At 47.3% G+C, this 23320-nt stretch overlaps 1 protein-coding gene across 1 annotated transcript; it reads left to right on the forward strand.

The window, feature by feature from the left end:
* The first annotated feature begins 451 nt into the window (after positions 1 to 451).
* CCKBR (cholecystokinin B receptor) lies at positions 452 to 11420 on the forward strand. Its single transcript, XM_036861255.1, has 5 exons — positions 452 to 621; positions 9052 to 9303; positions 9458 to 9707; positions 10016 to 10188; positions 10362 to 11420. The coding sequence occupies exons 1-5, from the start codon at positions 471 to 473 to the stop codon at positions 10898 to 10900; spliced, it is 1365 nt and encodes a 454-aa protein (XP_036717150.1). The 5' UTR covers positions 452 to 470; the 3' UTR covers positions 10901 to 11420.
* Positions 11421 to 23320: the final 11900 nt, after the last annotated feature.

Consider the following 23320-nt stretch of genomic DNA (forward strand, 5'->3'; position numbering starts at 1 on the left):
CCCTCCTCACAACCTCTCCATCCACTCCTAACCTCTCCCCAACCCTCGCCAACACACACACACACACACACACACACACACAAACACACAGGCTCCCGAGAATTCTCCGGAACCGGGACGCTGGCGAAGGGGAGTGGGCGGGAAGGAAATCTCTAAGAGAAGACCAGAGAGATCTAGGGAGGGGGCGAGGACAGTCACGGGGGTCGGGGGTGGGAGGACGAGTAAGTCCGGAGCAGGAGAGGGGGGCGGAGAGTCACCTGGCAGGACAGAGGCGGACCCGAGCCTGGGAGGGAGGCGAGCCGAGGCGGGGCGAGGAGAGGAGGAGAGGAGGGGCGGAGGGGCGGGGGCCGGGGGTGGGGGCGGGAACCAGGCGGGGCGGGAGCCTCAGCCGGAATCTCCGCTGGAGCAGGTGGAGCCGCTGCGGGAGCCGGCCCGGCTGAGCGCAGGGAGGCGGCGGATGGGCCGGGGCCATGGAGCTGCTGAAGCCGAACCGGAGCGTGCCGGGATACGGACCCGGGCCGGCGGCTTCCCTGTGCCGCCCGGGGGGCCCCCTCCTCAACGGCAGCGGCACCGGCAACCTCAGCTGTGAGCCCCCGCGCATCCGCGGAGCCGGGACACGAGGTGGGTGCCTCCCTGAGCCCCGTCCACGAGCTCCTTCTCACTGCACCCCGCAACACTCAGAGGCCCCCCACTGCTTCCCCAAACGCCCACACTGTCCCTTCATAGTACTCCGTCTGTCCGCAAACAGCTCCCCTGACACGTTTGTCCCCCACAGCCCATAAAACTCCATTGCAGCTTCACACTACCTGGTCAGAGCCCCTTCGCACCCTGGTCCCCTGACCACCCCCAGAGCTCCTGGTCACCCCCAACACACAGCCCCCTCCTAGACAGAGACGGTGGGAAGACAAGGCCCTCCTCTGGCCAACCCTCCCAGATCTCTCCTTTCCTTTTGCAGCCAGTTCACGGAGCCACAATGGGGAAGGAAAGAAAGGAAGGAAAGCAAGATTGGGGGAAAGAAGGGGGCTGGATGGGGAAGGGGCACTCTGGAAGACCTGAATGGGAAGTTAGCGTTATAATCTCCTGTGTCCCCCACCCAACCCCCTGCCTTCCCAAAAGAGATCCTCTAACCTGAATTAGGCTGGACATTGGACTGAGGGGCTGCTCTCTAGAGCTGCCTGTGTCCATTTCCTCAGATCCCCTTGCCTCCCAAGTTGGAGTTTTCCTCAAGGGTCTATACCCTCTCTCTTTCGCTGTCTCCAAGTAATGTCTCCAGGTCCCTTCCAAGCCCCTTCTCCAACCTGCCTCTCCTTAGGTTTCAGCCTCCTAGAGCCTGGCTGCCCAACTCATCATCCCATCCCTTTGTGCCACCTTTCCCCCCTCACCACCAGGCTGCTTCCACTCACCCAGTCCCCAAAGTGACTTTCATTCCTCCCATCAGCCAACATCCACATTTTCTCAATGACCCAGCTCAAGTCTTATTTTTCCCCTTCCTATACCTTTTCTTTCCTTAGATGGTTACTGGACACCTGCTATTATAGTCTCTGGGCTAGGTGCCGGGTACACAGGGCTGAACTAGACCCAGTCTGCACTGTCATCTCCAGTGCAAGCGGGAGACAAAAACCAATGGGAAAATCACAGTCAGCATTGGAATTCCCACAAGAGGGACCAAACTCTGGGCACCCAAAGGAGATAGGGTCTGAAAACTTCACAGAGGGAACCTTGAAGTTGGAGTTCATTAGGCAGAAAAGGAAGAAGAGGGATTCCAGGAGAGGGAACAGTGTTAAGCAGAAGGAAATTATTCCAAGCTCTAGAAGGGAAAATGGGAATAAATTGCAATTCAAGTATTTATTTACCCCCATAAAATATTGCATGCATTCTCAGACCAGTTGTCACTCACTCTCTCGTTGTTACACCCAGATTCTTTCACTCAACAAATATTTATGGAGCCAGAGATTGTGCTAAGCACTAAGGACAGGAGTAGCACAAAACTGACACAGCTCCTACTTCATGGAGCGCACAGTTCAGTGGGGGAGAAGGACAGGTAAGCAGAGAATTGCCGTACAGAGTGGGAAGTGCCTTGAGAGGGATGTGGGAACACAGAAGCGGAGCACCTCTATCTAGCCTAGCCTAGGCTTGGGAATCAGAGTTGGCCTCCTGAGGAGGTGAAGGCTAAGTTGAAATAAAAATTAAAAAGCTGAGGGAAAGCCAGCCGAGTGAAGGGGCAGAAAAAGCAGAAAGCATCTCAAGCAGAGGAACAGTATGTGTAAACAGCCAGAGTTTAAGTCCATGGCCCTTTCGTTCAGTGTGTCATAGTTTCTGTGTGCCTGAGACATGTACCATAAGAGAGGAATAATGAACACTCAAGATGAAGACCAGCCTAAAGGGTTTCCAGAGAGCCTTATGGACCTTGTCTAAGGAGTATGGATTTTATCCTGTGGGTAATGGGAACTACTGAAAGTTTCAGTAGTACTGCCAGGATTAGCTCTGTATTAAAGAGGATGGATTGGAGGACAATCCAATGGAGAGAGGAGCATCCTTTAGAAGGCTATTATATTACATTGGTCCTGATGAAAGATGATGCTGGCGTAGACTAAGCTACTGGCAATGGGGATGGAGAGAATTGGGTGGATTTGACAGGCACTTCTGGAAGTGAAATCAACAGAACTTGATGATTTATTGGAAACGGAGAGGGAGGAAGAGGTCAAGGGATGACATCTAGGTTTCTGGCTTAGACAATTGGATGGATGTTGGTGCTGTATAATGAGAAGGATAACAAAGGAACAGAAACAGGTTTGAAGGAGATTGTACATTCAATTTGGAACCCACTGAGTTTAAATGCTGGTAAAATATCCAGGTGGAGTTACCCAGTAAGCTGTTGAATCCAAGGGTCTGGAACATAGGGGAGAGGTATGAGTTAGAAATACAAATTTGAAAGGTGTTTGTCTAAAGGTGGTAACGGAAGCCATGAGAATAGATTAAATCATACAGAGATTGTGTCAGATGCAAAAAAAAAAAGAAAGAGGTCCTGAGACAGGACCCTGAGGAAGACCAGTTTTTTAAAAAATTTTATTTATCTATTTATTTTTATACAGCAGGTTCTTATTAGTTATCTATTTTATACATATTAGCATATATATGTCAATCCCAATCTCCCAGTTCATCCCACCACCACCCGCCCCGCTTTCCCCCTTTCGTGTCCATACATTTGTTCTCTACATCTGTGTCTCTATTTCTGCCTTGCAAACTGGTTCATCTGTACCATTTTTCTAGATTCCACGTTGATATATGATACTTGTTTTTCTCTTTCTGACTTACTTCACTCTGTATGACAGTCTCTATGTCCATCCACGTCTCTACAAATGACCCAATTTTGTTCCTTTTTATGGCTGAGTAATATTCCATTGTATATATATACCACATATTCTTTATCCATTCATCTGTCGATGGGCATTTAGGTTGCTTCCATGTCCTGACTATTGTAAATAGTGCTGCAATGAACATTGGGGTGCATGTGTATTTTTGAATTATGGTTTTCTCTGGGTATATGCCCAGGAGTGGGATTGCTGGGTCATATGGTTAGTTCTATTTTTAGTTTTTTAAGGAACCTCCATACTGTTCTCCATAGTGGCTGTATCAATTTACATTCCCACCAACAGTGCAAGAGGGTTCCCTTTTCTCCACACCCTCTCCAGCATTTGTTGTTTGTAGATTCTCTGATGATGCCCATTCTAACAGGTGTGAGGTGATACCTCATTGTAGTTTTGATTTGCATTTCTCTGATAATTAGTGATGTTGAGCATCTTTTCATGTGTCTCTTGGCCATCTGTGTGGGAAGACCAATTTTTAAAAGCCAAGCAGAGGAAGGAGAGTCCATGAAGTAGATCTAGATGAGACCATCAGAGAGACAAGAAGGCAAGGAAAAAAGAAAGTTTCAAGCAGCGTGGGAGAAGTGATGTCAAATGCTGCCCATATAAGTCAGATAAGGTCATAGCAGCATCCTTCCGATTCAATAACAAGGAAGTCTTAGGAGAAGCTGTGGGTGTTAGGGGGTGGCCACAGTTGGTAGAAGTTTGGGCCACGGGGGAGGGGTTATAAGAAGTGAACCAAGGTGTGCAGATAAAACTTGCCAGAAGTTTGGTAGGGAGAGAGAGAGAGACAAAGAGAAAACAGGATAGTGCTAGAAATAACATGGGGCTGAGGAGGATAACATGGGATTGAGGAAGGGTGTGTGTGTGTGTGAGCGCACGCTCATGCATGGTTTGTCTTTTGAGTGTGTATGTGTTGTAGAGATAAGGCCATTTTAAAAATGTTGATGGGGAATGGGCCGAGAGAGGAAGGTTGAAGTGCAGAAGATAGCAGGGCTAGCTAATAGAGTAAGGGACCTTGAGAAAGCAGAATGTGAAGTGATTCAGAGCACAAGTCATCTAGACGTTGCTGCCCACACACATTTGGATGTGACAGCTGGCAGTCAGAAGCTACCCACAGAGACTCTGTTGGCCACACTCACTCAGCTGTTACCCCGAAAGACGCATCTTACCCAGGCTTACTCCAGTGTTACCGATAGACATATGGATGTTACTCACATTATTCTGATATAATCCACATAGACTTGAATGTTACCCATGTTCACTCAGACGCTACCCACAGAAAAGCAGATGTCACCCACACTCACTTTAATATTGCCCGCTGTCATTCAGATATTACTCATCCATTAAACACACTCGCTTTTGTTTTATTATTATCCACGTACAATCAAATATTACCCATGCTCACTTAAGTAACCCTCCTCCAGATATTACCCATAAAGTCATAGATATTACTCTTACATATTCAGATATTACCCGCAAAGACTCAAATACTACCTATGTTCGCTCAGGCGCTCAGTTATTTTACTCAATAAGATTAACATCTTAATCTGTTAATATCTCATATTCACACTCACTTAAATATTGCCCACATATACTTGCATATTACTTCTGCTCAGTCAGCTATGATCACCATCAGCTGGATATTCCCCCATTCACATACAGACCTCTGAATGTAACCCATGCTTCCTGGAGATGTTACTTACAAAATGAGATGTTATCTGCAGACCCTGGCTCATTCAAATGTTACAACACTTACTCAGATATTACCTAAACTTACAGGCAACCCACACTCAATCAGATATTACCTATAGACACGTAGCTGTTACCCTTCTCCAGATATTGCCTACAGGAATATGTGTTACTCTCACCCACCCAGATATCAGCTCCAAGACTAAAGTATTACCCAATGCTCACTCTGATCTTACCTACATACACACCCTGCATATTATTTCTGCCCCCTCAGTTAGAATCCATTAACATGTGGATGTCCCCATCACCCAGCTGTTACCTACAATCAGCTCGATGCTATCCATGCTCACCACAGAGGCATGGGTACTACTTTGATGCCTGAGTGATGGGTGACCAGATCCAACACACCGTGAATGGCAGGATTTAAAGCATCAGCAGCTTCAGTGTTCTGTGGAATCCTTTCTTAGAAAAGCCTGTTTTTGTTTCATGTCACGTCATCTGGATTTTTCTACCCACACCTCTCTGCCATCATCTGGACAGAAGAAATGCAGATCCTCTAGACCCCAGAAGCAGAACTGAACTGTCCCAGTCTTCTGAGTCCCCTGGTCTGATTTCTGCTCTCCTCTCATCCCCAGCAGAATGAAGCCCACAGATAGACTGTCAAGGCACTAGTGGCTGTACCCCAGGAGGTGCATCTCCCATTCTGCCACCCCTGAAGTCACTGTGGTCATTCATATGCCACCACACAAACATACATGGATGCATACACACACACACACACACAGAGTTTCCCCTGTTCTTAACATCCTGCATTAGTGTAGTACATTTGTTATAATTGATGAGCCAATATTGATACATTATTAACTAAGTTCCATAGTTTACATTAGGGTTCACTCTTTGTGTTGTATGTTCTATGGGTTTTCAGAAATGTATAATGACAGTTATGCACCATTACAGTACCATATAGAATAGTCTCACTGCCCTAAAAGTCCCCTGTGCTCCACCTATTTATCCTTCCCTGCCTTTCCCAAGATCCCTAGCTCTAAGATTGCTTTTACTTAGCCTTTTCACATCTCCTAACTGTTCAACAGCAAAGACTTAGAGAGATGGTGATGGCTGGAAATAAAGTAACAGCTGGAAGTGCCCAGTTAAACAGCGAAGCATTGTACAGTTGTTGGTCATTTTTACTGGGACTTTGTCCTCTAGTTTTCAGAGGTCCCCACACAGATTGGGAACTTCGTAATAGAGGGCCTAGCCCCATCTTTCACCTGCACCACAATTAGCCAAGTTCAGGGATACACACGGGATCCATTAGCCAGATGAATGAATGAGAAATGTGCTTTTCACAGTTTAGAATGCCGTACAAACTTGAGGTGTGTTTGTTGAATCAAGAACTAGTTGAAGAGAGGGACTTCCTGGTGGTCCAATGGTTAGGACTCAGTGCCATCACTGCCAGGGCCCAGGTTCGATCCCTGGTCGGGAACTAAGATCCTTCAAGCCCCGCGGCATGGCCAAAAAAAAAAAAAAAAAAACACAAACTAGTTGAAGAGAAACATTCAGCGGACAGAGGAGGAAGTGATAGAGAAGATAGAACTAGAGACATTAAGGGGTAGGGGGAGAGAGGCGGAGAGGGGCAACGGACTGGGAGGAGACATAGAGTGCAAGATAGACCACCTGCTCTATTTTTCTGGGTCCAAGGACCTCTCTGACAGAGATCCCCCCCCAAAGTTCTTTATTTCCCCCTACACACACACACGCACACACACACACACATACACCTCAAATTGTCACACATAAACCTGCCATAAGCCTTCCCTGCAGAGAGGGGCCCAGCTTCTACATGAGACACAGGTGGTTTGTATATAATAGTAAAAGTAACACATCCAAAATCACAGCCTGTCATTTGCCCCCTCCCTTCCACCAACAAAATCCTCCAACATGGGTCTCTAAAGAGACAGAGGCAGCAAGGAGAGTGCATGCTGGAGCTTTAGAAGCAGAGGTGAGAGATGGATGAGGAGGGACAGAGCAGGTGCATTTATGTGGAGAGTGACCGAGATCCATTTAAGATTCATCAGCAAGCAGGTGTTAACAGCTCCTGTGCAGGGGACATTATGCCAAAGGCTAGGGACATGCTGGAGAACGTGATGGGCATTGCCCTTGTGCTCAAGAGCTCATAGTCTAGTGGTGGAGATAGAAAATGAACAGAATAATACAGTGAGAAATGCCATGGTAGAGTATAGAGGGAGACAGCATCATGAATGACAGAGAAGGGAGGAAGCGGTAGAAGGCAAAGCATTTTAGAGATCTAGAGACTGGCTTCTATTCTGAATCGGCTCCTAACTTACTGGGTGCTCTGAACAAGTAATATCACTGCTGAGTTCAGTTAGGGGATCTCTTGTAAGTAGCACTTACTCGAAGTCTACAACAACTTCTGAATAAGTACAAACTATTGTTATGAGAAAACAGTTTAATTTGGGAGCTCAGGCCAAAGTCAGCCAATGTATGGGGCTATGAAAAAGGGCCCTGCAGCTCTGGGCCCTTCCCTCCCCCCAACTTGGCAGACTCTGTCCCTGCCCTCTCTCCCTCCAAGCTCCAGTCTCCCTCATGCTGAGGCCATGGGTATGGGTGACTGGGTCCAGTTTAATTTAATTCAATTCAATTTTGTCTGGGTTTGCTTGGCTGTGATATGGAAGCCCAATGATGAATCCTTCTCCCAATAGGCAATGACAAAAATGAATGGGGTCAGCCCTTTGTCTAGCCCAGCAACACTACATGTCCCTCCTGTGAGCTCCCAGAGCACTCTGTGTATTCCTCAACTTCACTCCTTATCACACCATGTGACAATTATCTGTTTATACATCTGAGTTTCCCTCTAGACTGTGAGCTCTCAGATGAGAGCTCACAGGGCATTTGCCATGTCCTCTTTGTCCCCAGGGCCTGGTATAAAGGGAGTCCTCTGTAAATGCTTGTGGAGTGAGAATGAATGTTTATAGATAATTAAAATATAAGGCAGAAAGTAAACGGTTCTAACAGATGTGTAGGGAACATGCATGGTCAGAGGAAGGGGAGATTAGCTCCAAATAAGGTGTCCAGAAAGGCCTAACAGAGGAGGGGGCAGTCTGTCTGAGCCTTGAAAGACAATGGTGAATAGAAATTTACCAGATAACAGAAAACAAGTTTGTTATTGAAAGTCATTAATGGGGGGGAGGTATTAATAGTCGGGGGGCGGGGGCAGCGAAAGCATTTTAGGCTGAGAAACTGACATGAGCAAAGGAGAGAATCATGAATGCACATGATGCCTTCCAGAAACTGAGTCATCCGGTGACTTAAGTTGGGTGCATTGCAGGGAGGAAGTGGGGGGAGGAAGAGGGCAGTTCTGGGAGAATCTGGATGACAAGCTAAAGGGTTGCAGACAGGTGAGAGTAGGTGAAGGGTCTTTTTGTTTGTTTGTTTTGTTGTCATTGTTGTTTTTTAAGACAATAAAGACATGTTCAGACCTGCGTTTCAAAAGATAGTGGGTGGTCAACTGGGTCAAATGCTGCCGGGAGGTCAAGTAGAATAAGCTGAGAAGAGACCTGTGGATTTAGCAGTTAAAGCTCAGTAACCTTGAGAAGTGTCCAAACAGTAATGGGGGAACAGGTCACTGGATTGTAACAGTTTGAGGGGTGAATGAAAAGATGGAAGTAATCTTTTCAAGAAGTTTGGCTGCAAAGAGAAGGAAGGATTTGGAACAAAGCTTGAGAAGTGACAGGCTTTCTTAAGGAAAGGTAGAGTTAGACCACTTTAACTAGGCCTCCAGGGGTTAGAAAGGTAAAGGATTCAAATTCACCATTTACTGAGTGGGTCCTAGGGGTTGGGGGCGGGGGCGGGGATTTGGAAAGCAGGGGATCTGGCTGGGTAGTGGCGGTTGGAGGACTGGGGATAAGTGAAATTGGAGAGCTGGGCTGAGTGGGGGCCAGGACCCCTACTGCCACCTCCCCTTTTTCCTACCCAGAATTGGAGCTGGCCATTAGGGTCACCCTCTACGCTGTGATCTTTCTGATGAGTGTCGGAGGAAATGTGCTCATCATCGTGGTCCTGGGACTCAGCCGCCGTCTGAGGACCGTCACCAACGCCTTCCTGCTCTCACTGGCAGTCAGCGACCTCCTGCTGGCCGTGGCTTGCATGCCCTTCACCCTCCTGCCCAATCTCATGGGCACATTTATCTTTGGCACAGTCGTCTGCAAGGCGGTTTCCTACTTCATGGGTAGGTGAACAACTGACCTGCCTCCCTTGCCCCTCTCCTCTTCTAAAGTCCTTGCCGGATGTAGGGGGTCTTTCTCCGTCAGCGGGTATGGAAGTCACACTGGTGAGTGTGTCGTACAAGTTTCCTAGGTGACCCCTTCCTCTTCCCTTGCTAGGCGTGTCTGTGAGCGTGTCCACGCTAAGCCTCGTGGCCATCGCCCTGGAGCGGTACAGCGCCATCTGCCGACCACTGCAGGCGCGTGTGTGGCAGACGCGCTCACACGCGGCTCGAGTGATCGTAGCCACGTGGATGCTGTCCGGACTGCTCATGGTGCCCTACCCGGTGTACACTGCCGTGCAGCCAGCGGGACCTCGTGTGCTGCAATGCATGCATCGGTGGCCCAGTGCGCGAGTTCGCCAAACCTGGTGAGGGTCCCTAGTACCCATTCCTGGGAATTCCCTTCTCCATCTCCATCAGATACTCACGAGTATTACCCAGAATCTCCCTCCAGCTGCTCTAACAATTACCACTACAATTCCCTTTCCCACCACCCTGGGATTCCCATTCGGGGCTTCTCCCCAGGTCTCTAACCCTTCCCGGCCGCATACCCAAATCCTACTTCCACCTCTGGGGCCTGGTCACCAGCCCTAGAAACATCAACCCTTGGGTCTTCCTGCATCTGTGATTAGAGCTGGACGGAGACCCGCGTGATTGGTCTGTGCTCTGTCTCTAGGTCGGTACTGCTGCTCCTGCTGCTGTTTTTCGTGCCCGGGGTGGTTATGGCGGTGGCCTACGGGCTTATCTCCCGCGAGCTCTACTTAGGGCTTCGCTTTGACGGTGACAGTGACAGCGGGAGCCAGAGCAGGGTCGGAAGTCAAGGAGGACTGCCCGGTGGGACCGGACGAGGTGGGTGAAATCCAGGAGGGGCGGGACTTTGGGAAGAGGCGGGACATAAAGTGGGTGGGGCGGAAAGGTGTGTGAGTAGGAAGAGAGACTGGAAATGGGGCGGGTTGGGGGGAGACCGCTGGAGATTTGGAGAGCTCAGCCTTCTGTTCTGACCGCCCACTGCCTGTGCTCAGGTCCTGCCCACCCGAACGGGCGTTGCGGGTCGGAGACCCGGCTGGCTGGTGAGGACGGCGATGGCTGTTACGTGCAGCTTCCGCGCTCCCGGCCTGTACTGGAGCTGTCCGCGCTGACCGGACCCACGCCTGGGCCAGGATCCGGCACCCGGCCGGCCCAAGCCAAGCTGTTAGCTAAGAAGCGCGTGGTGCGGATGTTACTGGTGATCGTTGTGCTTTTTTTCCTGTGTTGGTTGCCAGTGTACAGCGCCAACACGTGGCGCGCCTTCGATGGCCCTGGTGCACATCGCGCCCTTTCGGGTGCGCCCATCTCCTTCATCCACTTGCTAAGCTACGCCTCTGCCTGTGTCAACCCCCTGGTCTACTGCTTCATGCACCGTCGCTTTCGCCAGGCCTGCCTCGACACCTGCGCCCGCTGCTGTCCTCGGCCTCCGCGAGCTCGCCCCAGACCTCTACCGGACGAGGATCCTCCCACCCCCTCCATCGCTTCACTCTCCAGGCTGAGCTACACCACCATCAGCACGCTGGGACCTGGCTGAGGGGTGGAGCGGGAGTGGGAGCCGAGGCAGGACAGACGGACTGGCCCCATCCAGACGCACAAGAGACACAGACCAACTGACACAAGAGACTGACTAACCCCAACGCACAGGAAAAGGTGGCTTACCCCACACAGGAAAGAAGGCACTTGATGTGGGACTGAGCCTGGTACACAGAGACATGGCACTGACCTTGGACATACAGACACAGCGTCCCTAGCTGTGGGCTATCTCTACACTGTGGAAACTCTGACAGGGGCTGACTTGCCTCTCACACATATAGTAATGGCATTGAATCTTTTAGGGCTCTGGAGCCTGGCACAGGAATGACTCCTGAGATGCTCCAGGCTGCCCCCAGTTTGACCTCACCGTGCCCTTCCCCAATCAGCGCTGCAAACACCAACCTGCCTAATCTCACACTTCCCAGACCAACAAGCTGTTTTGCACTGAAAAGTCCTTTCATTCCTTTCCAGGTAAATACTATAGGCCTGCCCCTCCTCCCTTACCCAACTTTTTCAAGAAATAATAAATGACTTGGCTTCCCCCTTAATTTCCTTTTTGGACTTTTTTGGGGCACGCGTGGAGGCGCAGGATTTTGTAGAGTCCTCTACGTCAGGTCCCCGCCCCCTGCTGCTCACTCCTGTGCGTGACCCCCTGCCAAAAAGCCCATGGTCTGAGTCCAGATGAGGCTGTGTGAATTCTCTCCGAGCGGTCACCCTGGACCCACCTCACACCACAGTCGTATGCAGTAGCTGGGAATGGGGGTGGGGCTGGGAGGTGGGACATCCATGACCCATGATTCCTGAGTACATTGTCCTAAAGTGGTACCATTGTTAAGGTACTGTATTAATAGATGCTTATTAAAATTTTAATGAAAAGAGGAAGCAGTGTATGACAAGACTCAGTTTATTCCATGTGTATTTGAAACACCATGGGTCAGAACATGACAGGCATACAGAATTAATTAAAGAGTAGGGCCTTTTTAATGCACTCTTCCCCATGGAAACACCCTTACTGGCCAGCAGCAAGGAGGAGAGGTAGCTTGGGGAGACAGGGGCCTGGACCTGAATAGGAGTCCCAGACCCCGGCCTCCCTCTTGACTATAAGACTGATCCAGCCCCAGAGAGGGGCAGAGACAGCAACGCCACCCCTCCACACACATAATGACAAACAGGAAGAACAGATGACCTGACCAAGGGGACATACATAAATAAACAGAGGCATGGTATGCTGGGAGAGGGCTCCTTGACACTTCATCTTGTAATAGATGGGGAAACTGAGACCCAGAGCAAGAAAGAAAGCTGCTCAAGGTAATACAATAAATTGGACCAAGACAGAAATAATCCTATTGAAGTAGGCACTGAGCTGGAGGTTGGAGAGACACCATACCCATCAAGGGGCAGACCCAAGTTCTGTGGGGCCTGGAGCTTATAAAACTGGGTGCCCTTTTTTAAGAAAAAATTAAAAAATGAAATTACAGATACAAAATTGCTAGGACACTGACCAGGGCCTTTGGAAGAGACCTGTGCAATGAAGAGCCCTGAAATTTAAGCCTCATTAGCTTCTCAGCCAATAATATCTCTAAAATCCCCCCACTGTGCTGGACAAAGGCTGGATGGAGTGAAGGGCAGTGAGAAAGGAGAGTGGTCTTCTCTTTACCAATGCTAAGCTGCCCCCATCCATCCTTTCTACAGGGCTCTGGGCTGCAAGAGGCAGGAGGAAGGAAGAAAAGGGTGGCGAAGGCGTTCCAAGCTGTCCACTAAGACAGCACTGGTTAAAAATAGAATCCCAGCTGGTCGGAGTTGTGGAAAGTAAGATATTGGACCTTTTTCTCTCATGCCAGCTTTCCAGGGGGTGGAAATAAGGTTGCCCATTGCCCTTGCAGCATTCCCCAGCCCCCATCCCCACTATCCCTTCTGAAGGAGAGACCACCTTGTTGAGGCTGCCCCACTGTCAGCCCCTCCAGCTGGGGCCTGGGCTCCTGCTGACCATCAGATGGAGGTGGGGAGCTCAGTGGGGGAGCCATCAGTCCAGCCTCTCAGCCTGGAGTATGAGCTCAAGTACAGTGGCCCAGGGCTAGCCTAGAACCTAGTGCATAGCCATGGCCTAAATAACACCATTTCACACACTGTGCAGCCCTTTCATCTACAGAATACTTACACATCCATCACTCCACTCCCTATCTAGTTACCAGATGTGGAATCTTGGGATCCTCCCATCTTTTTACCATCTCTTGAAACCTGACAAAACATTTCAGGTCCAGGTGTAATACCACTGTCTCCATGAAGTCCTGCTTGGTCATCCTCGCAAAGCTTGTCTGCTTGTAGAGTACTTACTGCTTTCTCTCTTCTGTCATACTTATTTGTATTCCTGCCTGATTTCCCATCCTGGGCAGGGAACAGCATGATGTCATGGGAAGATGACTGAGCCTGGGCCTAGAAGGTGGGGTGATGGAGGGGGTGGGGGTGAAATCTAATGCTTCTTGGTGCTGTGTGACAGGAGTTTGTATATACCAGTTCATTTCATTCTCAAAACTCTTCTCCAGAACAATTTCATTTGACAGAAGAGGAAAGTGAAGCTGAGAAAGCTTAGGGAAGTTACACAAGCACTACAGCTAGAACGGAGGCAGGAACTGAGCTCAGGTATCTGCCTCCAAAGCTTTATTTCTTTCCATTATGCTGTTTTGCCTTCTTTCAAGCCTTGAAGATCTGGGTACCAGTGGTCTTGCCTTTTAAAAGTTGTGTGATTCTGCACAAGTTATCTTAGTGAGTTCTCAGTCTCACCTGTAAAATGGGAATAATTACATTAACTTCTGTGATGTTGTGATTCATAATAAGCAAAATCAGTCTTGAGGGAAAAAATGGAGCTGGAGGAATCAGACTCCTTGACTTCAGACTATACTACAGGGCTACAGTAATCAAGACAATATGGTACTGGCACAAAAACAGAGATATAGATCAATGGAACAGGATTGAAAGTCCAGAGATAAACCCATGCACCTATGGTCACCTAATCTATGACAAAGGAGGCCAGAATATACAATGGAGCAAAGACAGCCTCTTCTATAAGTGGTACTGGGAAAACTGGACAGCTACATGTAAAAGAATGAAATTAGAACACTCCCTAACACCATACACAAAAATAAACTCACAAAGGATTAAAGGCCTAAAAAGGCCAGACACTATAAAACTTTTAGAGGAAAACATAGGCAGAACATTCTTTGACATAAATTGCAGGAAGATCTGTTTTGACCCACCTCCTAGAGTAATGAGAATAAAACAAAAATAACCAAATGGGACCTAGTTAAACTTAAAAGTGTTTGCACAGCAAAGGAAACCATAAATAAGATGAAAAACAACCCTCAAAAGGGGAGAAAATATTTGCAAAAAAAGCAACTGACAAAGGATTAATCTCCAAAATATACAAACAGCTCATGCAGCTTAATATCAAAAAAACAAACAACCCAATCAAAAAATAGGTGCAAGACCTAAACAGACATTTCTCCAAAGAGGACATACAGATGGCCAACAAACACATGAAAAGATGCTCAGCATCACTAATTATCAGAGAAATGCAAATCAAAACTACAATGAGATATCACCTCACACCAGTCAGAATGGCCATCACCACAAAAATCTACAAACAATAAATGCTGGAGAGGGTGTGGAGAAAAGGGAACCCTCTTGCACTGTTGGTGGGAATGTAAATTGATACAGCCACTATGGAGAACAGGAAGAAGGTTCCTTAAAAAACTAAAAATAGAACTACCATGTGACCCAGCAATCCCACTACTGGGTATGTACCCAGAGAAAACCATAATTCAAAAAGACACATGCACCCCATTGTTCATTGCAGCACTATTTACAATAGCCAGGATATGGAAGCAACCTAAATGTCTATCAACAGAGGAATGGATAAAGAAGATGTGGCACATATATACAATGGAATATTACTCAGCCATAAAAAGGAATGGAATAGTGCCATTTGTAGAGATGTGAATGGACCAAGAGACTGTCATACAGAGTGAAGTAAGTCAAAAAGAGAAAAACAAGTATCATATATCAACGCATATATGTGGAACCTGAAAAAAACTGGTATAGACAATCTTATTTACAAAGCAGAAATAGAGACACAGACTTAGAGAACAAATGTATGGATACCAAAGGGGAAGGGGGTGTGGGTAGTGGGATGAATTGGGAGATTAGGATTGACATATATACACTATTGATACCATGTATAAAATGGATAATTTACGAGAACCTACTGTATAGCACAGGGAACTCTCCTCAATGCTGGTGACTAAATGAGAAGGAAATCCAAAAAAGAGGAGACATGTATATGTATAGCTAATTCACTTTGCCGTACAGTAGAAAGTAACACAACATTGTAAAGCAACTCTACTCCAATAAAGATTTAAAAACAAAAAAGAAAGAAATATACATTCAGTCTTTGTCCTGTTCCTGGCACAGAGCTCTTTGGAATTTCCTAAGTGATGAGAGCCATAAAGGTATCTTTTGTTATATTAATGAGGTGACTTTTGGACCGCCGCTAGGTCACCTAAGGATGGGGGAGCTGGTTTGTCAGAGGAACCAACCAAGTGATTAGAGGGTTGTCAATTTCAGCCCCACTCCCTGACCTCCAAGGAGGGGAGGAGGGGAGAGGGCCTGGAGATTGAGATCAATCACTAACGGCCAATGATTTAATCAATTGTGCCTATGTAATGAAGCCTCCATAAAACCTCAGAAGGACAGGGGCTGACAGGTTGGTTAACGCATGAAGATTTGGGGAGAGTGTCTCGCTTGGAGAGGACAGGGAAGCTCTGCGCCCCTACGCACATATCTTGCCCTCTGCATCTCTTCCATCTGGCTGTTCCTGAGTTATATCTTTTTATAATAAACCAGCAACTAGTAAGTAAAATGTTTCTCTGAGTTCTGGGAACTGTTCTAGCAAATGAATCAAACCAAAGGCAGGGATTGTGGGAACCTTCAATTTATAACTGGCTGGTGAGAAGCACAAGTGACAACCTGGACTCCCAACAGCATCTGGGGCAGGGGCGCGGGGAGGGGGGGGGCCAGTCTTGTAGGACTGAGCTCTTAATCTGTGGGATCCGACACTATCTCCAGGTAGATAATGTCTGAACTGGGTTGAATTATAAGACACCCAGTTGGTGTCAGCGCACTGCTTGGTGGTGTAGGAAAAAACATTGTAATTGGTATCAGAATCATAATTCACACTGCCATTTTGAGAATTAGGTAAAACAATGCTCAAAAGTGCTTATTTGGGAATTCCCTGCTGGTCCAGTGTTTAGGACTCTGTGCTTTCACTGCCGAGGGCCCAGGTTCAATCCCCCTGGTCGGGGAACTAAGATCCTACAAGCCGCGCAGCACGGCCAAAAAAAAAAAAGTGCTTATCATTGTACCATTGTACAAGCACATATCATAAGAAGGGTTAGATTTGAGATTGCTTTAAGACCAGGATGAAGGAACAGCACCAGGAAACAAAGCCCTCTGCAGAGAGAAGGCCACCCCTAACTGAGGGGGACAGAACCCTGAGTCCAAGGGGAGGCTCAGAGTCTGCTAGGAGATGATGTTAGAAAGTGGTGGAGTCAGAATTTGAACCCAGGTCTACCTGACTCCAAAGCCCATGCTCTTTTCACTATACATCTTGACTTTGACCTCCAAGAGGGGACATTCAGGGCTGGGGAGTTGGGAGCAACTGGAACCACTCAGGACACTTCTCAGGGCTCAAAGTAGAAGCACAGGTAAGTCTATCTCTACAGACCTGGATCCTTCAGCAAGCCCCAGTTCTAGTATCTCCATGCCTGGAGGGAAGCCCCTGGAGAAAGGGAAGCCAGGTCCGCAAAAAATGAGGATGGCAGTTGTCCTGGAAATCTAACCCCCCTCAAACCTTCCAAGAAAGCAGGTTTCTAGCTAAGTCTCAGATATGGGGACAAACCAGAGAAGGGGCGGTATCACAGTGAACATGCATGGGGGTATGGGGGCCCTTCTGCCAGAAGCTGGCCCCTCTCCTAGACAACTCAATCCAGACCTTTGGAGGACTATACACTCTGATTACTCAGGTATGACTAGTGGGGAGCAAGGGGTGTTTTATGGACAGACTTTGTTCCTTCAGGTTATCTCTGGGAAGAAAAGCAAATGGAAAGTGTGGGGAAGAAAGCAGGCCCCATCTGAGGTAAAAGCTTTGTTGCTGGGATATAATGCCTGGAGGTGGGGCCATCCTGGAAGTGACAGTCCTTGTCACAGATTCTAACCATGGTTCACTGGTTGCTTCCTATTCTCTGAGCCTCATTAACTGTCCTCCAACTTTAGGGGCCACTTGGTCAGCCAGATGCTTAGTCCATCACAAAGATTAGCCCCTCCCTTTTGGTAGGGCCCAGCCTTTTCAAAACAGAATTCTAACCCAGCCATGTATCCACATCTTGAGAAAGGAAATAGTTAAGCAATTAGGCTCATTGTCTTAGGCGCTTTTTCTTAATCAAACAGGCACATTGTCTTAATCAAATTAGGCACTTTGTCTTAATCAAACAGTCTGGGGCTCCAGAATACTAACCTGGCATGTAAGTAGTGAGAGATAAGACATGAAAGGGCTCTTGAGGAATGTATATTTATTTGAACGATAAGGCTGGTTTGAGTGAATTTCCCAGGGTGAAACAAATGGGCTTTGAGCAACAAGGGAAAGGCAGAACACAAGACATTCCCAGCCAAGATACAAGATCCCATCTATGTGTCAAGAAACAGAGCTACCACACTGCACGTGGACAAGGAAAGGCAGGTGCAAAGGCCCCACCTGGACAGGGGCAGAGCCTTCCAGGTAGAACTCAGTTTGTGGGCAGGGGAAAAAAATCCCTTTTTTGCCTCAAATCAGACAATCCCTTGATCCTTCTAAATTTAGCTGTATTAGCCCTCCACGAAGTAATGGGCAGCACTTCAGGGAACTTAAAGGGCAGCCCCCAGGCTGCCTAGATGTGGGGATCTGTAGTTCAGCCCAGAAAAGGCAAGAGCAAGAGCGTAGCGTAGTTGAGGCAGGAAGTCTGGCTTTAAGTGCAGCCAGAGAGATGGAGGACCCTCACATTGTCAGGGAGCAGCTGCCTCCACGAGCTTGGAACGGTGACGCAAATCAAACCAGAACTAGGCAGCAAAAGTGGGGATCTGGCCAGAGGAGACCAATATGCAGCTACAGGGTAAAGAGCTAACACCAGTTTCCTGGTCAGGGACCTCCCCTGGCGGTCCAGTGGTTAAGACCCTGTGCTCCCAATGGCCAAAGAAAAAAAAAAACTGGTCTCACTGAAAAGATCTGGTACCCAGTCTACCCAAATGCCATTAACTATGGAGTGATTAGCTCTGACTGGTTACTTTCTCTTTCTGAGCCTCAGTTCCCCTCATCCGTCAGTATCCCTCACCTGGGGATATTGTATGTCTTGCTATGTAGTTGTGAGGGTTACATGAGATAGAGCAGCTATCTCCCCTGTGAAATACAAGCTAAGGAAAATTATTAGACGCCCTAGCATTGAGACAACGCTGGCCGCCACCTCTATATGTAATCCAAAGTAAAACTAATACTGAATCATGACATCATGTAATGAAGTCCAATAGACTTCTGCCTTTCCCATGATGAGCACTTTATTTTTTTTAATTTATTTATTTCTGGCTGCATTGGGTCTTCATTGCTGCGCATGGGCTTTCTCTAGTTGCAGTGAGCGGGGGCTACTCTTCGTTGCAGTGCGTGGGTTTCTCATTGCGGTGGCTTCTCTTGTTGTGGAGCACGGGCTCTAGGCACGTGGGCTTCAGTAGTTGCGGTGCATGGGCTCAGCAGTTGTGGCTCACGGGATCTAGAGCGCAGGCTCAGTAGTTGTGGCGCCTGGGCTTAGTTTCTCCATGGCATGTGGGATCTTCCTGGACCAGGGCTCGAACCCATGTCCCCTGCATTAGTAGGCAGATTCTTAACCACTGTGCCACCAGGGAAGTCCCCCATGATGAGTACTGTAGAGTCTATTTTTTTTGAAATCTCGAACACTGATTTACTTATTTTAATATTTTTATTAGTCATATATGCACATAAAGAGTCAACTATTCTACAACATTAAGACAAATAGCAGTCCCCGGGCCCCTCCCTGCCTTGCTCATTTCCCCTTCCCCAGAGGGAATGATTTTCAAATCTTTTAACCATTTTCTCCAGTATTTAACACCATGTCTTTTAATAACATGCTAATATTACTTCTGGGTTCTTCTGTTTGGCAGTATTACCTGTTGACTACCCTCCAAGGAAGATGAGGGTTTAACTCTCATTTCCACCAACCAGACACACACAATCCTATACCCCCTTTTCACCTAATAAAATAATAGCATAATTCTTGTTATTGTGATATCCAGGCTCCAAGGTGATCCCCAATGATATTCACCTCCTTGTATTCATGACCCTATGTAGTCCTGTCTCACTTTAAGTAGGGCTGATGTATATAACCAATGAAATATCAAAATGTTTAATGAAGATGGGCTCCCATCCTGCACTTGCATGACTTGGCCTCACTCACCTCACCTTAATCCCAGCCCTGCTGGATTTTGTCTTTATTCAACATTTTGATGTTTTTGTTCATCATGGATTTTTTTTGCATTAATTTTATTTTTTTTAATATTGCACTAAAATATTTTTTATCTTGATGACTAAATTTTTTGATGCTCTTTTAAATTTTGCAACCAAAGCAAGAAAGCACCTCACTTTACCTTAGTCTTGGCCCTAACATATCCCAATAGCTTCTTGAGAAAGGATGAATGGAAAGTAAACTTTTGATATCTTTATGTCTATATATGTGTAATTCTGCCCTCACACTGGATTCCTAGTTTGGCCAGATATAGAATTCTAGGTTGGGAATTTTTTAATCAATATTTTGAAGATGTTCTTTTGAAGACCAAAGTCATTTGACTTCTGATCCTTTACTTTATGTAGTGGCTGTTGATTTTGGAATTTGGTTGGTTGTACAGGTCAGTCCTATTCACAGTAGGACAGGACTTAGTTTAACAGTGGAGGACTGACAGCTGATCAGAAGTTCTGAGCAGTGGATAGAGCTTGGCAGCTGGGAGCTTCATTGTGGGTTGATCTCGTTAGGCTGTTTGTTGGGAACTCCAGATGTCAAGACCTTCAGTTCTTTCCTTATTGGCTGGTGAGATGTCCTAGAGCACTTCTCCAATTCCCTGGATAGAATAAAGGCTGGGGTTGCAGCATTTGGGGAGCCAGTGGGAGAAGACCTTGGGGTGGGGGTAGGTTGACCAGGCACTTACTGTGCATATGGGCACTTAAGCTTCCGGTTGTTTTATGGTATGCCTGCTTTCAAGTGTGCCTGAAGAACCCTCAATTTTCCTTCACCAGACAAATCTCTTGTCTTCTGCCCAGTGAGAAGAGCAGTAGAGAGTTAGGGAAGGGATCTAGAAATCTTTTTCTCAACAGCTGTCAATCAATCTTCTTTTATTTTCCCTCCCCCTCCCACTTCCAGAGATATCTTGAACCACCAATTCCTAGGCCTTTTAAGGGTTCTGCCATTTAGTCATGGCAGTTCTTTGTTTACCCTGAAGGGTTAGGTTTCTGCTTACTTAGGTCTCCTAAGTCATAAAACACCTGTCCATCTATTTTTTAGTTTCCAAAATTTTGTCATCACCTCTTTTTTCTCACCATCTCTGAGGATTTATAGCTTAAAAAAAAATCCCTTGAAACTCAGTTAAGGGATCAGGAAATCCTCAGCATGGTGCCAGAGGGGCAACAGAGCATAAGAGATGGGGGCACATTATACATTTTGGCCCAGGATAGATGAGGAAATCCTATTCCCTAACTTTCTCTCACTTTCACCCATATTGCAAATAGTACCTTAGGGGGGGAAATCCCTTTCCTGTACTTTTAGTGGGGTTTTAAAAGAGAGCAAAATTTTATGACTGTGTTCAAAGTGTAATCTTTCCTGGGAAGTGCCCTAGGCCTCTGCTGAGTTTTCTCTTGAATTATCCAGCACCTGATGGGCTGCTTTAGGAGATAAATTTTGGCCTTTAAGAGAGCAAATTCTGCTGGTGCTTGTGGAAATACAATTCCACTATCAGCATATTCAGTGCATTCCTTAAATAATCACTTTAATTGTAACAAGTATAATTTAACAATCATAAAAACAATTATAAAATTAGTTATTTTATAGAGAGAGCATGAACAAGGAGGACGTTCCCATGAATGGGCACTGGGTCCGGCTTGCGTGGTCTTTGCCTTGTCACATTGCCTTCCAGTAAATCCTCTCAAGGGCAGGTTCTGAAGGAGAGACTGACCCAGGCCAGTTCTGGAGGAGATGTAGACATGTGAGGTGTGCCCAAGGGAGGGGTGGTTCAGCGCCAGGCCCTGCCACACGCAACACGCAAAACTTCGGGCTCCAGCTGGTACCGACCGATAGGTCACCTTGCTTGGCTGAGCCCCAGGGAAATCGGATCTGTCTGTTTCTCAGGGGCTGCGGCGCCGCCCTCCCGACGCCCCGCCCCTTGGGCCCCCACCCGTGGGCGCGCATGAAGCCCGTGCGCTCCTGCCAGCTTTGAACTTGCAACGTCTGCTGTTGGGAACCTGAGCAACGCACCGGAAACGGCTGTCAGGAACGGCTGGGATGAGAGGCTGGTGCACAGAGGGTGCCGCTGGGTGAAATGGGCTTTCTGGACAGGGACGCGACAGAAAAGACGTGCAAAGAAAAGTGGCTGGGTCGGGAGGAGGGTGAGCGGCTGGGGAGACTAATGAGAGGAGGAGGTAATGAACGGAAGGGATCAGGATGATGGGCGGGGCTGCTTGAGTGAGTGATCAATAGGGAAGGGAAACAGATGGGCAAGAAGAAGAAAGGAAAGTGAAATAGAGGATGGAAAGTTATTTGGGGAAAGGCAGAACTTAGGAGGAGAGCCAGTATACTCACTTACTCCAGCAAGGACGGGCCCTCACCAAGTACAGGAAAAACACGTGCTGTTATGGAGCCCAGAAGTAGCTGCCTGGGTAAGCCTTGATTCTAATATGTTTTGATGACTGGCAGGCCTCCCACTCAGCGGGACTTGGAAGACACTGCTGTTAACTATTGGGTTGGGTTGTAATTGTTGTGATCTGACAAAATGCAAGTAATTAATAATCCTACCTCCTAGTCATGTAATGCTTAATTAACCCTTTCAAAGTACTTCCTCTTGTTCGAACCTGGTCACTGCAGCAACACCAGTAATGTCTTGAGATGGTTACATTATCCCCATCTTTACAGGCAAAGAAGTTAAAACAGAAATGACTTGCTCAGAGTCACAGATCAGGTAAATGACTCAGTAGAAACAACAGATTGGTTGCGATATTATTGAAGCCAATATCGGCCAGTCTGGAATAAAGATAACTCTAGTAGGATGTGACTCAGTGACAAGAGGTAACACAGAACTGATGACTTGCTGAGACCACAAAAAAATGTCTCCAGACTAAAAAATCATCCTCTCCAGAAAGGCAGATGCTCCTCAGCCTGGACCTCAGGTCTCCTGGTCCCATTACAGCATCTCTGAGAGTCCTCAGTGTGGAGCCCTCTCTCTATCAGGCATGCCTTTACTCAGAGTAATAGTTTAGAAATTGGGAGCCTTTCTTAGTCTGTTTGAGCTGCTCTAAGAGAATGTCATAGACTGGGTGGCTTATGAACCAGAAATTTATTTTTCTGGAGGCTGGGAAGTCCAAGACCAAGGTGCTGTCAGGTTTGGTGTCTGGTGAGAGCCTGCTTCCTAGATGGCCATTTTTTTGCTGTAACCTCACATGGTATAAGGGACAAGGGACCTTCCTTGGGCTTCTTTTATAAGGGCACTAATCCCATTTATGAGGGCTCTGCTCAGATGATCTAATCACCCCCAAAGGCCGCATCACCTAATACCATCACCTTGGGGGTTAGGTTTCAGCATATGAATTTTGGGGGAACACAAACATTCAGACCATAACAGAGCCATAAAGGACTCACAGCTTAGGAGGTATCAAATATGCTCAGGTGAAACTATTGCTCCTTTGTTCTTCAGGAGTGAGACGGCGCTACAGACTTCTCTCTTGTCTTTTAGGCTGGCTTGCCTGCCCTCCCTTATTGTTTTAGAAGGAGTTTAACCTTTCTTCTGATTGGTGTGCAGGACCCATATAACTTAGATGTTCATTTAATTTATTGATGCTGAACCCAAGGAAAGATTCAGGGACTTTGGAATGGTGAGTAGGAGCCAGCTACCAGAAGGTCTAGAGGAAGAGCTTTCCAGGCAGATGGAATAGGGAAGGAAAGACTCTAGGGCAGGAATAACTTTGGTGAGTTCAGGAAACAGAGGTCCCACGAGGCTGGGGAAAGTGGCATGAAATGAAGTTAAAGAGAAAGGCAGCGGTCCAACCACAATCATAGGAGTGGTTGGAGGG

The sequence above is a fragment of the Balaenoptera musculus genome, chromosome 8 (genome assembly GCF_009873245.2).
Source record: "Balaenoptera musculus isolate JJ_BM4_2016_0621 chromosome 8, mBalMus1.pri.v3, whole genome shotgun sequence".
Taxonomy (NCBI): domain Eukaryota; kingdom Metazoa; phylum Chordata; class Mammalia; order Artiodactyla; family Balaenopteridae; genus Balaenoptera; species Balaenoptera musculus.